Genomic DNA, 19,724 nt, shown 5'->3' on the forward strand with positions numbered 1-19,724 from the left:
GGATAGATTTGTGCAGTCGACGTGTCCACGCCCAGTTTCACGGTGACGTCACAGGGCGGGGCTAGTCCACAGGAAAGCTAGATAAGGACGCACGCTCAAGTCAAATCCTTTAGGTTCTGGCGGCGCAGGCTCTCAGTTGCCTTACAAGTATAACAGTAACAATAACTTTTGAGCTGAAACACTTTGAACAACTTAACAGTAAAATTATGGCGGATAAAATAGACATGGAGGAGTGCAAGGCGTCCAACGGAGAAGCGCACCTCGACGAGCCCGTGCTGAACGGACTGGACACGCACAAGAAGAGCGGCACACTGCCCCTGTCTGAGCGGGTCAAGAGGATAGTGAAGGCCAACTTACTAGTCATCCTCACCGTGGCAGGGGTCATCATCGGGGTCATCATTGGAATGACTGTACGTGAAGTACATCTGACCAGGACGCAGATTGTTTACATCGGTTTTCCCGGTGAGCTGCTCATCCGGCTGCTCAAGATGATCATCATACCGCTGGTGGTGTGCAGTTTAGTGTCCGGGGCGGCCAGCATTGACCCCAAAGCCCTGGGCAAGCTCGGCGGCTGGGCTATGCTCTTTTTCCTCGTCACTACGTTAATCGCGTCGTCCATCGGGGTGATCATGGCATTCATCATAACTCCAGGTGCAGTGACGGGGTCTAAACCAATCATAGCAGGACTGGATGACAGTGTACCTGAGCCTAAAGAAGTGATTGACTCCTTCTTGGACCTGATCAGGTGAGACAATGACACCACATTTCAGTTTTTATTTTATTTCAAGATTTAAATACATTTAGAAACTCTGTAATGTGGTGTTGTTACTGCTGTAATGCCCATAGGTCGTTGCATCATGTCCACGCCTTCTCTCAGGTTGCATTTACATGTCTTAGTTCCTGGATTATGCCTCCATGTTGCTCCAGTGAACACATTACAAACCTTAAAACGAATTTTGGTTCATCTAAACTTTGAGGAGACTTGAAAACGTGTGATGATGATCATTGACCGTAGCATTCTTCATAGCTGAACACATTTCCTTTTAGATTGGCTACGAACATGCCTCAAAAACACGTGTTCATGTACTAACGTGTACAGAGAACACGCCACGTCCCAGAATGTGGCACCCATCATACAAAAAGAAGCTCCAGAGTTAATTATTAGTAGTGTGTGATGTGACACCCTCTCTCCTTCCCCCTTTTTCATGGCATATGTTACTTGGTTAAAAAGTTTTCCTTTCTGAATATTCCTTGTCTTGGTTGTTTACAGTTGCTTGAATGGAAAAGGTGTACAATTGCATAACCTAATTACCCCAGAGTCAAGAAAAGTGAAGGCCTATTGGCTGACTTGAATATTGTATTATAGTTAACTGAGAACGACCAATGTGTTTTTTTGTATTCTTTCACGACCAATGCCCATACAGAACAGAAATTTTAGAGTTTTTGATATTCGATATGTAGGATAATCTGAAAATGTTTCATATTAGATAAGATATGAATTGAAATATTAGCTTGGTTGCTAATGAAATAATGCAGTGCCTTTTCTCTGAAAATTTGGGTCTTGGACTGAAGCTAATGGTTCAGATAAAATAGGGCAGGATTTTCATTGTGTCTTAATAAAAACAAATAAAATAGCTTTCAATATTAATTTCATGACCATAAATAATACAAACTTATAATTGTGGCAGTTTCCCACAAAATTATGTCGTTTTTTTTTTCTGATCTCTGCTCCAAACCACATGCTTTTATTGACACGTGATTAGCTATAGACCTCTCAATTTTATATATATATATATATATATATATATATATATATATATATATATATATATAAAATAAAATTGGGATGGTTATCTGAGTATTATTGGTTGTATTTGAATTTAACATTTTGCCGTGATGTCTGCCATAAAAAGCCTCTGAATGGTTCCGTATCTACTATTAAAGCACGTGGAGTATCTTGTGTCAGCTGCAAAAAGGGAGAGCGGGACCATAATGACTATCTCATGCTAAGCACATGGCACGTGCACTAACCTGCGTCTGTCATTAGGTACCATGAGATGAGCGGGATGCTTTGTTTTCTACTGAATCCTCAGCTGTTTTTTGTTTATTTAAATTACTGTCAGCTAATAGACACTACAAAGGCCTGTAATCATAAACTTGTGATAACAGGGTACCCCTTATCATCCTCACTTTCCCTCTTATCATCCTCATTTTTCCTCTTATCTTCCTCACTTTCCTTCTCCGTGTGAAATGGGAAAATCGAGACCTTGGAGAACAATAGTGGTTTTATTGCCCACATCTGACAGAAAGCCAAATGTATTTCAGATTAACATATTCATGGCATTAGAGAAAAGGCCACATTTCAATTAGCATATTTTAATAATAATACAAATAATAATAAAGATAACTAAAACATTATAAATAATGATATAATACAATTACAAGGCCTTCACTGGTGTTTTTGTACAGAAAAGCATGTCAACCATAATCTAAATGCATGCAAAAGTTCATGTTCTGAAAAACCAACAGAAATGTTTTTTCTTATTAAATGTGCAACAACCCACAGTCCTACATTTACATTGAGTCAGAAGTGTGTCAGTGATCTAGCGCTAGAGTCACATGATTCTTAATCCTAGTGCAGCACCTATTACAGTGGAACTGAACTGTAGAGTGAAAGAGCAGAAAGGGAGCTTTTCACGTTAATGCCTTATTATTCTAAATCCAGACAGGCTGGGGTAATGGGGACGCTTGGGTTTACCTTTGTATGAACATAAATAAATGATTGTACCTTTTTAGTAGAGATTGACCCAGTACAAAGGTTTGGGGAGGGGATTAATGGGTAAACCCTTGGGTTTTTCCACATGATCATCCTTGTGATTCTGCCTTTTAATGAGCTGCCCATGAGTTTCACTTAAAACGCTGTTTCTAAATCATTTGAAGTAGCTTATCAATGTTTTTATCTGTTAAATGTTTTGTCTTTTGTCTGCCTACAGGAACATCTTTCCATCCAATTTGGTGTCTGCTGCCTTTCAGTCGGTCAGTCATGAAAAAGATATTAAACATTGAATTGTATATGTAACCAGTATTAAAATGCTGATTTCTTTACAGTATGCCACTGCTTATAAACTGGTCAAGATAAACAGTACAGATCCAAGTTCTAACATCACAGTGGAGAAGGTAAACTATTGAAAATTGTGTGAAAATATTGTATTGGTACATGATGACCTAATGTGTGTATTGCTTACATGTGTTCAGGTTCCCATTGGGACAGACCAGGATGGCATGAATATTTTGGGCCTGGTAGTGTTTGCCATTGTGTTTGGGGTGGCACTAAGAAAACTCGGAGATGAAGGAGAGATTCTGATCAAGTTCTTTAACTCGTTCAATGAAGCCACCATGGTACTGGTTTCCTGGATCATGTGGTAAATATTTTAATGTACATTTTATTTCAAATGTGAGATCTACACATTGATGGTAGACAGTTGCCTACAAGATAATATTATTTGGTTTTAACGGAAAACGCGCTAAAATAGAAAGCACATGTGCAAAAATTCTTTTATGTTTTTTTAAAAAGTATTTCTCCCAACCTACAGGTATGCCCCTATTGGTATCATGTTTCTTGTAGCTGGTAAGATTGTGGAGATGGAGAATGTCGGAGAACTCTTCGCCAGCTTGGGCAAATATATAGCCTGCTGTATTATTGGCCATGCCATCCATGGTGCTCTTGTGCTCCCAGCGATCTACTTCATCATTACCAGGAAAAACCCATACACCTTCCTCTGGGGTATATTCACAGCTCTGGCAACTGCTTTTGGTACAAGCTCCAGGTGAGTTAGGTCTTATTTTCAACCTTAATCTGGTGTACCCATTTTGTTATATCAAAGCCAATTGTTCTTTTTCTGGCAGCTCTGCCACGTTGCCTTTAATGATGAAGTGTGTGGAAGAGAAAAATGGAGTATCCAAGCATATCAGCAGATTTATCTTGCCCATTGGAGCAACTGTAAACATGGATGGAGCAGCTCTCTTCCAATGTGTGGCTGCAGTGTTCATTGCTCAGCTTAACGACACTTCTTTAAACTTCATTCAGATCATCACCATTCTGTAAGCGCAAAAGCCCTAGCAAAGAAATATTTTGCAATTGTATTTTTTTTTTACTAATAACGCAAATCTTTGCCACTGACAGAGTGACCGCCACAGCTTCAAGTGTAGGAGCAGCGGGAATACCTGCTGGGGGTGTTTTGACTCTAGCCATCATCCTTGAGGCAATAGGGCTCCCTACAAATGACATCTCTTTGATCCTTGCTGTTGATTGGATTGTGTGAGTTTTTCACTGTAATGATAATAACGATATTGATAATAATGATGATGATGATGATAATAATAAATAGCTTCAATATATCCAACTAAACGTTACTTTTGCATGTGTGCTTTCAGTGATCGTACCTGCACAGTGCTGAATGTGGAGGGAGACGCCTTTGGAGCCGGCCTTCTGCAACACTTTGTTGACCGCACATCCAAAGATGTAGGCGAGGCCTTGAGTGAGGTCAGGGTGGGCCAGACAGAGTCTGCACCGGAGCACTCGCCTCTCATTGAGAAACGTGGAGTTGAGGCCAGACCTAATGAAAAAGAGTCTGTCATGTAATATGTTTTTGACATAACTCTTTATTACTTTAATCATTGTCCATCAAACCACTTTTTAATATTTTAGTCCAAGTAAAAACTTAACAGTACAATATTTATTGCTACAAAACATTATCTATACTACATTTTGGGAAAGGTACATGGACTGGTGCTTCTACTTTTTAAAGTCAATGTTTGAGACGAACAGGCACTTTTACACTTCATCTAAAACATGATTTTAAGTCACAGATGCATGTTGCAGAAATCACTGATAATAGGGCTTATGACTTTCTCATGAGGCCTCCTCTTGGGCAATAAGAGACATTCATTGCTCTCCTGAAAGTACCAGATTAATACAGGTTTGTATCAAGTCAATTGTGTTATATGGACCTTGTTCTGAAGGAGAATGCAAAACATGTCTTAAAGGTTTTTTTTTTTTGTTTTTTTTTGGAAGTCTTCAACTATAATAATATGCAGATTTTTGTAGAGGCCTAATTTTGTAACTTTAGTTCATTTATGTCCTAATTGTAATATTGGTTACAGATTTTGTATATTTGCTGTTTCTATTTTCTGTGTAAAGGATTTACTTTTAGTTTCCGTTAAATATGCAAGTAGAGCCAAAAGTGTATTATGTACAATTTTTTTTTTTTCTCGAATCTTAAGCTTTATATTTATTGTCAGAAATTAATGACCCATTGGCTTTTGTTCAGGGGGGGGGACTCTATTTGATCTTATTTATACTGTTCAAACTACTTTAACACTGAATGAAGGAATCGTCTCAAGGACCCATTCACAGAACACTCCGGACATTTCTGCCGCTTTGGTGGACATAAGAAACAATGGCAATCACTGTGACTCAGGTTTAACTTTCTTCACAACTGTGCCGAATTGCTCTCCATACTCCAAGACCAAAAATCTCACCAACGCTGGCTGCTGGACTAAAAACACTGAATAATATGGAGATGCTGTTTTGTTAAAACTGCGTCAAAGCACAAAATGCTATGCACAAAGTTGGTGTTGATGAGTTTGTAGAGTTCTGAATGTAATAGGTGTGAGATAAGACTTTATTGCTGCATTGTTGACAGTGGATTGCTGGACCTACACCATTGTTGCCTGATGAGATGTGTTCAGTTCAACAACAAAAAAACCTAAATGATTATTGTTACAAGGTATTTTCAATATTGACGATCCAAAGATGGCTTTTTTAGAGTCTACAGTTTATAATGTGTTTGTAGTGTTTTCTTGGGCAGTTTTTAAAATCTGTTTGCTTAATATATATGGTAACAGTTTGAGAATTTCCATTTAAAACTCCAAACATTAAAACATTTAATCTGTCATTTATTCTATTACGTACTGTACTCTTGTGAAGAAATATAAGTTTAATGCAACAAATGATGGGATGAGTAAACCGATCTATCGGGTCACTACACTTAAAGCTTTTTTTCATAAAGCTAAAGGAATTTGATAATCTGTTGAAATCCATGAAATGACTGCTTTTTTTTGCTTTAAGAATGAGATTGTATGTATTGATATGGTTTTGTTACCTTTTATTTGAATAGGTTGTGTCATGATTCTGTTGTGTTCCCTATGGTCATTAGGTAAATCAATAAATGCCTTTTATTACATTATTGTTCAATATTTGTGTTTGTAAATTCTACTGTAGTACAAGTTGTGTTCTGCTTTTTCCCATACATTTAGGAAAACTTCCTGAGTGTTGCTATAAGATGACACATGATGAGGTCTAATAATACACGTAGCATGCAATGTACATTTACACGCAGCTAATGCAGTATTTTGATTCTTCTGCCACCTAGTGTCCAAAAGTGGCAATTACATCCATTCTGCAATTCGAAGTAAATGTAAACAAGACGCTTTTGCTATCTTTTTAAAAATACATAACACACAAGGAATTTTAAAACATGGCACAATGCTTTATTTAAATAAGTTAAACATTATAGTGCACTATAGACTGATACAGTTTGAGGTTTTGGGGCATGAACTATGTGCACCACTGTGATTCATTTCATGAAGATTGATCAACATTTTACAGATGAGCATTACCATGGCACATAAAATGTATACATCTTTTATGATCGCTCACAATACAGGGATACAGCTTGAAATTATTTTCAGTCATAGGCATATTGCACATGGCAAACCTAAACAAAACAACTGTTCAAAACCTAATGTAGAATAAATAACTTTTTATGCAAAAGGTCCGAGGCACTGTCTTTATGCTTTATATTCACAGCATCTTCATCTGGGCTTGGTTCTTTTTCATCCTTTTACAGTATCTGCCCTCTAAGGAACTTGTTGAGCACCTGTTTTTCAGTGTAACTTATCTGTGATCTGGGTGAGCACTCCCAGTATCTTATTCTAAAAATAACCTTTTGTCCTTAATGTCCAAGTCCCTTATAAACATAAAACACCCCACACTTATGTGTCATATTCATCTATTGACAAAATTTGTTTCATAATTTACTTTTATCCAGTCTTTTTTTGGCTGGATTAGGATACTGTGGGTTCTCAATCACACCTTCGCCAAACTTCAACTCTAAAAATGCTCGGTGGTTGTTGGGTCCATAGGCAGTGATACCAGCAAAAGATATTGGCACTAGTGGTTGCAGGAAGTGTTCTGGAAACTCCACATCTTGCTTGTGATCTGTCCATGTATCCTTTGTCATAACACCATTACGAGGGTAAAATGGCCACAGGTCAACATGGAGGTGATTGGCCTCACTGTACTGAACTCTGTAAAAATCTCCCTCCACTGCTCTCTCCCAGACATAACCATTTGCATCTACCAAAGAGCCAGCATCTAGATTTTTTAGATGATCACAGTTAGGTACATCTTCTAGGTAAATTCCAAGGTCCACATCATAATCCCACGGAATGATGTCTTGATGTCGAACAGCACCTAAAAGGGTCCCTCCTTCTAGCCAGTACCGCACACCTGAGCTCTCCAGAATATTAATTACATACTTTGTGGTTTCTCGTAGCGCTTTCAGGCAGCATGGCGGTGTCCAGCGATCAAGGTATAAATACTCTGGTGTGTTCTCCTGTACTGTGCCAAAACATCGTGGTGTTTCTTTACTGCATCCAAACCACTGCTCCTTTCCTTCAGGTAGAAGAAGACGTTTTAACCCGAAACTCTTCATAAGTCTCCCGGTGGCCTCCTTCAATCGAGTGTCGGCCTTCCACTGATTATGAGCAGAACTGAACAGAGGTCTATGGCTGGCTGAGAAGCAAGGACTCTCCAGCAGCTTCACCTTCCACCCTCTGAGAGCAGTCTGAATAAAAAGAGCAGAGAAAAGAGGCTGCCCAAGTGGCACGGAAAGGTTAAAGAGGTCTTCTGTGCGCATTAGGACTACAGCATCACCTTGTAAAGCTGTGCAGACACTTCCACTGCTCCCAGAAGCGGCTGGAGAGTACGTGGCTGTCCACTCTCTGAGGTTCACTCTCAGATGGAGACACTGCACTGCTGACCGGGTCAAAACAGGGGCAGCCACTAGCCTCACAGGGCCCCCGCCTTCTCCTTCTAACTCCCGGATCAGTCTTTCTATCACTCGAGGCTGCTCCAACTCAACACCATCAGGAATCAGGAAGACAAACTCTGTCTGGATGTGGAACTCCGGCCTGTGAGCCTGTGGAGGCTGATCTGGACTTGGAGAGAGCAGGAGAAGCCGAGTGCCCTCTGGAAGCACAAGCGGAGGGTAAGGAGAAGTGTCCGCAACCACAATGAAAGGCAGTTCAGGTCTTTGTCGAAGAAAGGAATTAGCCACATCTGTAACATAATTTTCAAAGTTTTCAAACTCTCTAAGAAGTGTTGTTACTCGAGGGCTTCGACCATGATTGTCCAATGCACCTGCATGCCCAGCCAATATGCCCAGGTCACTCCCAAGACTTGATCCTTGCAAAGATGCCTTCTTGGTGCCTCGGCCTAGTTCCTTTCTCTTTTCCAACATCTGCTGCTGAGCTCGTGACACATAGTAGAGAACGAGGAGGTTCAGGATGATGGCTGCGGTTAACAAGCCCTGGCAGAAACTAATGCGCATGGCAATTTCTTTCACAATTTGTAAACTGACATTAAATAGTCCAAGACACCCATGTGTGTAGTGATCCTTTCAAGGGCAGGAGAGGAGTAAGCTGGAAAACAATACAATTATAAAATAATTATAAGTTTAAAACACATTTGATGATAAAGATAAATCTCAATGTCAGATTGGTCAATCAAGCACACAAGACTGCACTTGTACCAGTCACCGTTAGATTAGTCAATACAAAAACACGAATTGCAAATAAACCATTAAATGATAAATTCAGATAAATGCAGACAGACATATGTGCATTTTAAGACATACTAACAGTAACACTTGCAATAGACAGTGATGCTACTTTGAGCCACATGGCAGGTAACACAAACATTAGATACAAACAGAATACATGCTATTTCTGTTGCAAAGCGGTGCATACCTTGCATCAGGCTGTCATTTTTAGTAGTACAGTTATGCGAAGAGGAACCTGGGCATAGTACCTCTAGCTTTAGCCATAGAAATCTGCTTTAGCAACCAGCCATTACCGCAAGAGACTGTTTTTTTTCTGATTCCTGTTTTAAATTTACCTCTTCAAAATAAAGTAGCTTATCCAATAAAACATTTTTTTCTTAAAACAAAATATTCGGTGAGCCAGAGAGATGGGTATGGACACATGTCTCATGCATGCTCAGTGGACTTTAGTCCATCTTCAGTCTTGCAGAGATGTTAAAGTATGTTATTTAGACATACTGCGGTTTTGAGGCTCTCAGCTACTCAGTCTACGGCTTTTACTCTGAAGTGCGACAGGCGGAAGTGTAGTATTTTACGCACTGAAGAATAGTAATTTCTGTGCGTGAGAAAAAGAAGAAAGGAGGGTAGCTTATGGTGAAGTGTCTCTGGAAAGAAGACAGCTGCGGGCTACTTTTGTTATTGTTTGTACAATAACACAAACCGCGTCCACCTCCTTGTCCAGAGGGAAGGGTGAACGGTGAAAATGGAGGCGGACAGATCCGGCGGAGGACCAAACCCCAACTCTGGCGGCAGCGTTGGTAGCAGCATAGCAGGACGCAACCCAAATGGGCCCAAAGCAGCACCGAGCCAGGCGACAGCACACTCCGCCACCGGGGCCATGGCACCAGGAGCCGCGGCCGCTACGGTGGGCCTCCTGCCTGGGTCTATGCCGGGGCCAATGGCTGGATCTCAGCTAAGAGAGCTACACGAAGGGGACTCGGGAATGACGCTTCCTGGGATCCTCCACTTTATCCAGTACGAGTGGGGACGTTTCCAGGCCGAGAAATACCGCTGGGAGGCGGAGAGAGACGAACTCCGGGTAAATCTCCACTACACTTAGCTTATAATTGATGTGAGTGATGACTAATAACATCTACGGTGGGCATCTATTTTTATCCGTCATTGTGCAGTGGAATCACACACAAAGCTAACGGGCTAACCTATTACACTAAAGAGGATGTGTTATTACTACAGCAAACATCAGCCTAACATCCGTGCTAATGGTCCTGCTAATCTCGATGCCTTTCCCAGTTTGGTCTTGTCCACTAAGCATTCTCATATTTGACCCACTTGATGTATCGTGGCTCATAAATATTACTAAAATACAGCTATTACAGCCTTCGCGGTGGCCTGTACACGCTCGCTGTGTCCCACTACCACCATTAAAATAAGGTAGAGTAAGTACAATTAACATTTGTACGAAAATCAGTCCCGGTGGTGGAATGCATCAGGGTGATCAGCTCTTACAGTCTCTGTAAGAGAAGCTGCACAAAAGCAAAGGCTTTCTTTTTTATAAACTTTAAATCTTTTCTTGACACCTGGACATCTACATTACATGCCCTAAACCTAAGGCACATGTTAGTCCTGCTGTCTTCTTGTTCTGTCCATTTTGCCAACTCTTTCTCCCACTTACGTTAAAAATAGAAATCATTTGAAATATTTATGAACAATACCCTCTGGCTGTACAGACATGTTGTATATGCGAGTGTTTAGAAGAGTGGGACTAAAGTCAAAGGCAGTCCAGCTTGCTATTATGGTTTGTTTGGAAACTGGTTTGATGTGTGCACACATTGCTGGATGTGGTCTGGTTTCTTGGAAACAGTCAGCACCATCTTTCCTCTGAGTCTAGCTGAATCACAGTATAGTTGGTTTTGTTTTTTTCCAATTTAAAGGCAAAATATAAACCACATGAAAACTTCATTAAACTTTAAAGCAGTAATATAAGCTGAGCTATAGAATCAGTGCTGGATAGCAGAAGTATTAGGTCCACCTGTGGTCTTGTGTCTCAGTGACAGATATGCAGGCCTCTGGGTTTGCAAACACAAGAGACAGGTGGGACTGGGTGAGTTTCATTATGCTTCATTAGACAGGCGGATCGGTGCAGCGTCTGCAGTGATGCGGTCGCTGTATCGGTCCGTTGTGGTAAAGAAGGAGCTGAGCCGGAAGGCGAAGCTCTCGATTTACCGGTCAATCTACGTTCCTACCCTCACCTATGGTCATGAGCTTTGGGTAATGACCGAAAGGACAAGATCGCGGATACAAGCGGCTGAAATGGGCTTCCTCCGCAGAGTGGCCGGGCGCACCCTTAGGGATAGGGTGAGGAGCTCGGTCACACGGGAGGAGCTCGGAGTAGAGCCGCTGCTCCTACACGTTGAGAGGAACCAGCTGAGGTGGCTCGGGCATCTGCTCAGGATGCCTCCTGGACGCCTCCCTAGGGAGGTGTTCTGGGCATGTCCCACCGGGAAGAGGCCCCGGGGAAGACCCAGGACACGCTGGAGGGACTATGTCTCTCGGCTGGCCTGGGAACACCTTGGGGTCCCACCGGAGGAGCTGGAGGACGTGTCCGGGGTGAGGGAAGTCTGGGAGTCCCTGCTTAGACTGCTGCCCCCGCGACCCGGCCCCGGATGAGCGGAAGAAAATGGATGGATGGATGGATAGACAGTTACTCCACAAAACAGTGTATGCGTGTTTGTGTTTTGTGTGTGTGTGGGTTTTTTTGGGTTTGTTTTTGCTTATTTGAGTTGTTTTGGTAGAGGATTGCACTTGAAATTGTCTTTTACACAAGACTCCAAATTAAAACTCAGCTTTATTATATGAAATAGAATAGAATAAAATGGCATATTAGAATGAACCTATTTTTGGGTTCAAATGTGATTGGTCTTTTGTGGTCATTGAAGGAATGTTTTCATTTGTGATCTTCAGAGAATAGCTGATTGACCACTAAAATGTTGGTAAAGAACCAGTAAGGAACTTAAGATTCAATGGTTATCTACCCATTTACAGGTTGTGACTTGTCCATATGAGGTGGCGCAAAAATATGCCCCAACCATGGAACATGAAGCAGGCGGATGATTCAGAAATGCTTTATTATTGTTTGCTTAAGCACTGTGTAACAGGCAAAGGGAGCTTTTCTTGTTGGGTAGAGGACAAGAGGACTCTTGCCATATGCAGTGTCTTTTCCTGCGTTCTTAATGTACAAGCATATTGTAATAAAGTGCCAAATAATAGCTGAATACTATCAGAATGACTCATCAGCAGATTCCCCTTTTCCAGTATTACTGACTTTGGTTACATGAGTAATTTTTGTCGAAACAATAGCCTCCTCTATAAGATATGAGTTTTCCGCGAGACATTACGGCAAACAAGAAATAACAACATAAAGTAGCTGAATACAAAAACTATGCAGTGACAATTATGCAAAGGCATTTTTATTACACTCACTTTTATCTATGTGCTTTTCAGGCTCAGGTGGCATTTCTTCAGGGTGAGAGAAAAGGCCAAGAGAATATGAAACAGGACTTGGTGAGACGGATCAAAATGCTGGAATATGCACTTAAACAAGAGAGGTACGTTCATAGCTTTGTTTTGTACATACACGTATGTATTGTTGTGTGAGTATAGATTGAAGTGGTTGTTTTCTCTTGAATTCTATTTTGATTTGATGCTTGTCAAATTGCAGAGCTAAACACCAGAAACTGAAGACAGGCAATGATCAGAGCCCTACAGACAAGAAGCCAGAAACAGAGGCAGACCAAGGTATTTTAGTTGCGTAACAGATCTGAAAATAAAGTATTTTCAAACGACCAGCTCCCACTATATTTTCTTTTGCACTATTTGTTGCATCACCATTGACCCATCTGTGTTCTTAGTTCCCAATGGACCAGCGGAGTCCGACTCTGAACCAGCCAATCAGATGTCCTGGAATGAGGGACGTCAACTATTACGCAAGTAAGGGATCAGCTGCTTTTATTCCAACTTCACATCATAATATCACGCACACGATTTAATAGACTCGATATTCTTTCTACCATTACAGATATCTAGAGGAAGTGGGGTATTCAGACACAATTGTGGATATGCGATCCAAGCGTGTGCGCTCCCTGCTTGGGCGAAGCAGTCCAGAGGCAAATGGACCTCCACCCAGTGACACTTTTTCAGAGCCAGAGCCACGAACAGGAGGAGAGTCATTATTGGTCAGACAGATCGAGGAACAAATCAAGAGGTGAGGTGATTGACGTAAGCCCTTTACAAACAGTGCACATGGCTCATATGTGGTCTGTCCCCATTATGGCGTATACACACATGTGATATAAAGTCTGTGGTACAACATTACATATACATATAAACTCATATAATCAGGTACTCCTCAACTGAGCAGTCTGGACTCATAGCAAAGGGTTAGATTGTTGTGTAAAGTCACATTTAATGTTTTTTATAATGCACATTCTTATATTTTAGTATAAACACTAAACAGTTTATGCATAGATCGAATATGAAAGATGAAAGGTGTCCGCCTCGTGCATTTATCCAGCAAAATGAGTTTAATAGCTAAAATAAAATAAAGGAATTACATGTCTGTTGGCAAATGCGTGACTGACACTTGAAAAATTGACTGCTCAGACTAACTTTTTCATTTGTCATTTGTAGGAACGCAGGTAAAGAGACCTCTAAGGAGCACATCGGTAGCTCTGTTCTTGATAAAATTCCCTTCCTGCATGGCTGTGAGGACGATGATGAAGATGACAGTGATGAAGAAGATGACTTCCAGGGCATAGCGACTGACTGCATCGATGGACCACGCAAGAACAAAAAGTCTCGAGTAAAGGTAGAGAGATTTTCTCAAAAGCACAGAAACATGAAAATGCTTCTGTCTAATATTTGAATGTGGTCTTTTCTAGATGGGCTCAGAACCCATGACCACAGATCTGGACCCAGAAGATGAAGAGGACGAAGATGATTCTGAAGATGCCCAGAATGAATTTGACTTCCTAGGATCCGGGGAGGATGGGGAGGGGGCGGGAGAGGCGCGAATCTCAGGAGATGGACGGGAGTTAGGTACGCTGTTGCCATAGCGACATCATCAGCACCATCACAGCAGCATCACTGCCACCAGTGCACCTAGCACCTGTCTGTCTGTCCTCAGAATCCCTCGTACCCCTTCACTGCACACCATCCTTCCTGCTTCTCTGTGTCCTAGCATCTTTTTGTGTCAATAAAACCAACCTCTTTTTCCAACCACCTGTCTCTCTGTCCTGTTTCACATGCTGTCCGTCTTTAGCACTGTGTACCTGCAGTTTCTGCTTGTAGATGTATATCATGTAATCTATTCACTGGTGCATGTTGCTTCAGTCCATCAGTGTCGGGGTTTTCTGCTTTAGCTGTGTGCTTTCATTTTATCCACTGTCTTGAAAGCTTTTGAACATTTTTAAATCTTACATTCAGCCTTACTTTGACTGTATTTTTCTGTCTGTGTGGTTCCATCTGTTGATGGCCCATTTTTTACCATCCCTATGACTAGATATTTTGTGTTTTTGTGCTCTTGCTTGGTTCAGAGAACCGCAGGAACAAGTTACAAGGCATGATACCGGACTTCCCCCCTAAACCTGCCCCGCCCCCATCTGTTTCAGGACAGTCTCGCTCAGGGGAAGGTAAGACTAAAATCCAATCAAATATTTCTTTTTACAGTTTTCATTGCTCAACCCTTTCTCTACATTTGGTAAATCTTTAGTTATAATTGTATGTTTCGTAAATAGCTGTATGCTGTATATTTCATTAATATAAATGGTTAATTATTATGCTTCTGTTTTTTTAGTTTGACTTCAAGATTGAATTCAAGTTAAATCTCTCCAAAGTTTAACAATCTCTGTGTTTCCATGACTGCACCTAAAGGTGGCGCCCTCAGTTTCTCCTCTGATGTGTTCATTATGGATGCTGTTGGAGGAGGTGACATGAACCTGGGTGAACTGGCAGATCTCACTGTTGCCAATGACAACGATCTCTCTTTGGATGTAAATACAAAGAAATTGATAAATAAATACAATCTATAAATGATATACTTACATATATTTCATATATGATGAATACCATCTCATATTAGATGCATGACAACAGAGAAGAATTTAAGAAGACATGGAATCCACGTTTCACACTACGCAGCCATTTTGATGCTATTCGTGCTATGACCTTTCACCCAAGCCAGGCAGTGCTGCTCACAGCTTCTGAAGATGGAACACTAAAATTGTGGAACCTCAACAAGGCAATGCACTCAAAAAAGTGAGATTAAATACTAAGTGATATTAAATTAAATACTGTTCTAGTGCAGTGTTGGTAACCTAAAGAGGCAGTATGAGTCATGACTGTAACTTTTTTTTTCCCCCCACAGAAATGCAGCTTTGGATGTTGAGCCTATTTACACATTCAGAGCACACAGGTAAGTTAAAGCACTGTTTGTCAGCCATATATTGAGTCACAACACACTTTTTTGGTTGAAAAGATTTCACGGCACACCACCTACTAAAACATTACTAAATCACACGAAATTTGGTATAGATAATGTTGCGAATATTGTCTGTGCTTCCATTGTTTTTTTTGTTGTTGTTTTTTTTATTTGGCAGTTGTGGTTGTTTTGCCTTTCTTTGTGGTGCAGAAGCAATATCTAGCAATATCTCAAGGCACCCTTGTTGAAAATGAAGACATTAAAAAATTGGACATGATGGCCAAGTTATTTATGTTTGTGTTTTAGTTTGCAAGACAATTATCCAATCAGAAAGCAGAATGAGGCTTACATTTGGGTCATCAGTTTGACACCTGAAATCCAATTGGTTTAACCCTAAAATTACTTTATCCCATCTGAATTGTCACTATTTAAGCCCCCCAGCACCTGCAGCCAATCATTAAGCAGTGCTAGTGCAGCTTCTGAAACTCAGTGAGTGAATTTTGAAGAGAATGTGGAACAACTTGTAGGTGTCCTCTATCAGCAGATTTAGGCACTGGTAACCTAAGTTCAGTTGTGATTGCAATAACCTTCTATAAAACAGTAACAGCGTGAGCTACATACATTTCCTTTACATTCTGTATATTGGGAAAACATACACTAGTAGTGTATCGTTTATACTATCAGTATTGTAATTTGTTTCGGCTAGTAAGTCATTTATAAATAATTGGTTCTGCCTTTTTAGTGGTGCTGTACTATCTCTCACAATTGGTGAGGATGGGGATACCTGCTACAGTGGAGGTCTAGATGGAACGGTTCGCTGCTGGAAGATGCCAGACCTCAATGTGGATCCTTATGACAACTATGGTAAATAACTCCCAACGTTAGATGTGGATGGTAAATTATTGACAGCAGTGTTAAATGCTGCTCTGTCTTGTGTTCTTTCCAGATCCCAGCATCGAGAGCAGTGTGCTTTCCGGTCATGAGGACAGTGTGTGGGGTCTCACATATTCTTCTGTGCACCATCGCTTGGCCTCATGTTCAGCTGATGGCACCATTAGAATCTGGAACCCTCAGAACTCTGCCCCATGTCTGTCTGTCTTCAATAAAGAGAGAGGTATCCTTGTGGTTATATAAATATTCTTAGTCTGTATTACTATTATAACTGTATTATTTATATTTTACTTCTAGAACATGGCACGCCAACCTCTGTAGCTTTTGTAGCTACTGATCCTAACCAAATCGTGGTGTCTTATGATGGTGGTGAGACATTGATTTATGACCTCAACACGGAGCAGAGTGTCACTACACTACAGACAGAGACCAAGGATGGTAAGTTTTTAAACTCCTCTCAAAATATACAAGGAATGGAACATTTTACATGGTTGTTGGTATTTTTCTAACTTTAATCCACATATTATTACAGGCAGTGAACTGATAAACCGTGTAGTCAGCCACCCTTTAGAAGCTGTGTCTATCACGGCACATGAGAACCGAACTATACGATTTGCTGACAACAAGACAGGTATCTACAGAGCTTTAATTAGGCCCTACTGTTGCATATAGTGTTCATCTTTGTGTTCGTTTTAACAGGGAAAGTTGTTCATTCAATGGTGGCTCATCTGGATGCAGTTACTTGTCTCACTACCGACCCAAAAGGCACTTACCTCATCTCAGGCAGTAAGTTCCAGAGACACAATTAATCTAAACATTTTTATTTTTTTTTTATGAAGATCGTTCAGCTACTATCTGTAAGCCATTGTCAATTCTGAAGGCACTAGTCTGAGGAGGTAGAAGGAGAGCTGTCCTCTTTTTGGGCAGGATGAATTCTTCATCTTGGAACACTCCTGGACGAATGAGGGATTACATCATGTTTTAAACATTATATAACTATAATATGTTTTAAAGCGGGATAACGGGACAATGGTTTCTGTTTCATAAATAGTACTTTGTTGCTTTGTTCTCTCTGTCTCCGCCCCTCACAGGCCATGACTGCTCAGTGCGCCTCTGGATGCTCGACAACAGGACGTGCGTGCAGGAGATCACGGCCCACAGGAAGAAACACGACGAGGCCATACATGATGTGGCCTTCCACTCTTCCCAACCCTTTATTGCTAGCGCCGGCGCAGATGCACTTGCCAAGATCTTTGTCTGGTGAGATGGGAGGACAGGATATGGCTGTGGAAGTGCCTATGGAATGTGAAATCACAATTTATTTTTCATTAGTTTTGGGAACAGTCTATTTCATAGGCTTGTCTTGTTGTCTGGTGTGTTTTTGAAATGTATAGTAAAGTTTTAGTAGTCTTAGTATTAGTAAAGTATACTGTAAAAATGTTTTATGTTTTTTTTGTTTTTGTTTTTGTTTTTTTTCAGAGACTTGTAACTACAACCGAAGAATCTCATGGACAATTTTTGCCCTGCTTAAACACTGTCACACACAACTGTCCAACAGCCCACTGGCTGGGCTGGCACCACAGGACACCAGCTCTCTAGCTCACCGTTTTGTGATGCCTCAATGACTTCTTATACTGTAATGTTTTTTAAAGGATCCTGGCTGCTCAGTTTTTTTGGACTAATACTTTTTACACTACATAAATCCATTGTGCTTTCTTTTGTGGGCTGATGGTATTGCAAAGCACTGTGTGTTTGAGTGCTTACTGCTAAGCATTATATAAGAGAATCACAAAGTGTAAATGCACAGTTACATCACTTGCCTGTTTAGGGTTTTTATTGGTTAATTTGCTTGTGGCTTCATGGATACCGTCGCCATAAAGGGTAAGGCTGAAGGCAGTAAGTGTAAAAAGTGTTGACATCAGAATGCTCTCTGCATTGACATTCAATGCATTACATTCCAAAGACTCCAGAATGAATGTGTGGTGTTACAAAAGTAGAGCTGGAAAATGTTTGTTCTGCTTATAGAGACTCACTAACCAGTGTTATGCCCCTAGGAGTCTGCCCCTTTTGAACTGACTTGTTTCAAAGCCAGGTGTATATGGGAATTTTTATGAATTAGGAAATCTGAGAATTCATTTTTACTACTGCTAGATAGAAATTATACTGGCACTCAGATGGAAAAAGGCAACACAATGTCCCATGCAAATGAAGCCAAGCGTATGATTGGGTGCTTTTTCTGTACTGTTGTACTTCAATGTCTGACGGACTGTGTGTTTGTGTACGCACTAATTCAATCTTGGTGCTACAAGAGACTGATCATGAATCAGAATCAGGGATGTGTGTATGTGTAATGCTGCCTGTGTCAGTCATTTAGGCCACAGACGATCTAGTTTTAAATCACATACTTGTATAAAACCATTTTATGATGTGGTTGCATATTCACATTGAAAAGGAGTGTACAGACTGAAACCATCATCATTTCATCCTAAACATTGAACCAGATTACAGAATGTCTTTTGTGCCAGGTTGAACTTATTTATTCATTTAACATGTATATTTTTATTCATTCATAGGTTCTTGTGTGCAGCTGGTATCTGGTGGTAAAATGCCAGAGAATAAATCAGTCTCTTTTAATTTACTCCTTAGAAAAACAATAGGATGTCTTCAACAACAACAACAAAATCCCATCACTGTGCGACACATTTGTTAGTGAAAATTTCCTAACCATTCTCTTGCTACCAACCAATTGTTATTTTATTATTGCCACATCTGTCTTATCTGTTTCATTGTCTATCATATTCCACATTGTCCTATGTTTCATTGTGTTTGGTTGCAGTGGTTTATAAACAGGGTACATAATCCAGTCTGAAGTAAAAGGGTACTTGCTGTAGTTTGGTTTTGTCCAACACACTAAATAGACAAATCTAGGCAACACTTAGCGGTTGTAAACAATGGATAAACATACCACTTCTTGCTGTCAATGTACATGATATTTTGCTTTGTAAAATGATCTGAACTATTAAGGTGTAATAAGAATAAGTATCATAAGTATCATAGTATCATAAGTGGATCATCCTTTCTTGATAGGACTAGAATAAATGTAATTGATAATGGCAATGTATTACTTAAAAAAGCAGGAAAAAAAGAGAAAATGTTAAAAAAAAACAGTCAGAGGCCAAGGTAAAGGACACTTAATGTTTATTTTATTTTTTATTAGCAATTTATCACTGTGTGATAATTTGTACACCATATTAAGCTGTAATTAAACTTATTTCCTCCAACTATAAGGTATTAGAGACCTGCTTTTTAATAATTTTCTTTTTATTATATATTTTTCAACTGCAGCCTAGCTTGTATAAAATGACATTGTTTTGTTTATGGCCCTCTGTTTTATGTCAATTAGAAAATGATTTTGTACAGTGGACTGTTTTACTGTGTATTTTTTCCTTTGT

The 19,724-nt window shown here is 40.3% G+C and overlaps 3 protein-coding genes across 4 annotated transcripts; 2 read left to right on the forward strand and 1 right to left on the reverse strand.

Moving 5' to 3' along the window:
• slc1a5 (solute carrier family 1 member 5) lies at positions 1-6,245 on the forward strand. The gene is made up of 8 exons (XM_033977084.2): positions 1-745; positions 2,994-3,036; positions 3,109-3,177; positions 3,256-3,422; positions 3,594-3,827; positions 3,907-4,101; positions 4,184-4,318; positions 4,435-6,245. The coding sequence occupies exons 1-8, from the start codon at positions 207-209 to the stop codon at positions 4,640-4,642; spliced, it is 1,590 nt and encodes a 529-aa protein (XP_033832975.1). The 5' UTR covers positions 1-206; the 3' UTR covers positions 4,643-6,245.
• A 282-nt stretch (positions 6,246-6,527) lies between these two features.
• Positions 6,528-9,218, reverse strand: fkrp (fukutin related protein). 2 transcript variants are annotated; one of them, XM_055225903.1, is made up of 2 exons: positions 9,094-9,218; positions 6,528-8,766 (listed from the first exon to the last, which is right to left on the reverse strand). In XM_055225903.1, the coding sequence occupies exon 2, from the start codon at positions 8,673-8,675 to the stop codon at positions 7,092-7,094; it is 1,584 nt and encodes a 527-aa protein (XP_055081878.1). In that variant the 5' UTR covers positions 8,676-8,766; positions 9,094-9,218; the 3' UTR covers positions 6,528-7,091. The 2 variants fall into 2 exon arrangements, with proteins under 2 accessions (XP_055081878.1, XP_033832976.1); XM_033977085.2 differs by having other exon boundaries at positions 7,034-8,766; positions 9,155-9,216.
• A 241-nt stretch (positions 9,219-9,459) lies between these two features.
• Positions 9,460-19,694, forward strand: strn4 (striatin, calmodulin binding protein 4). The gene is made up of 18 exons (XM_033977083.2): positions 9,460-9,984; positions 12,408-12,511; positions 12,625-12,701; positions 12,815-12,893; positions 12,982-13,167; positions 13,593-13,770; positions 13,844-14,000; positions 14,498-14,593; positions 14,835-14,953; positions 15,043-15,218; positions 15,328-15,375; positions 16,124-16,245; positions 16,328-16,495; positions 16,570-16,710; positions 16,805-16,903; positions 16,972-17,058; positions 17,364-17,532; positions 17,752-19,694. Coding segments are annotated over exons 1-18 (2,343 nt in total). The 5' UTR covers positions 9,460-9,648; the 3' UTR covers positions 17,753-19,694.
• The last annotated feature ends 30 nt before the right edge of the window (positions 19,695-19,724 follow it).

Source organism: Periophthalmus magnuspinnatus, chromosome 13, assembly GCF_009829125.3.
Source record: "Periophthalmus magnuspinnatus isolate fPerMag1 chromosome 13, fPerMag1.2.pri, whole genome shotgun sequence".
In the NCBI taxonomy this organism is placed as follows: domain Eukaryota; kingdom Metazoa; phylum Chordata; class Actinopteri; order Gobiiformes; family Gobiidae; genus Periophthalmus; species Periophthalmus magnuspinnatus.

Bases quoted from the DNA above. Each gene is read 5' to 3' on its own strand.
- slc1a5 (XM_033977084.2), top strand. From the start codon at position 207: ATGGCGGATAAAATAGACATGGAGGAGTGCAAGGCGTCCAACGGAGAA. The intron at 3,178-3,255 runs GTAAACTATTGA...ACATGTGTTCAG, and splicing joins CTAACATCACAGTGGAGAAG to GTTCCCATTGGGACAGACCA. The intron at 3,423-3,593 runs GTAAATATTTTA...CCCAACCTACAG, and splicing joins CTGGTTTCCTGGATCATGTG to GTATGCCCCTATTGGTATCA.
- fkrp (XM_055225903.1), bottom strand. From the start codon at position 8,675: ATGCGCATTAGTTTCTGCCAGGGCTTGTTAACCGCAGCCATCATCCTG.
- strn4 (XM_033977083.2), top strand. From the start codon at position 9,649: ATGGAGGCGGACAGATCCGGCGGAGGACCAAACCCCAACTCTGGCGGC. The intron at 12,512-12,624 runs GTACGTTCATAG...GTCAAATTGCAG, and splicing joins TATGCACTTAAACAAGAGAG to AGCTAAACACCAGAAACTGA. The intron at 12,702-12,814 runs GTATTTTAGTTG...CTGTGTTCTTAG, and splicing joins AGAAACAGAGGCAGACCAAG to TTCCCAATGGACCAGCGGAG.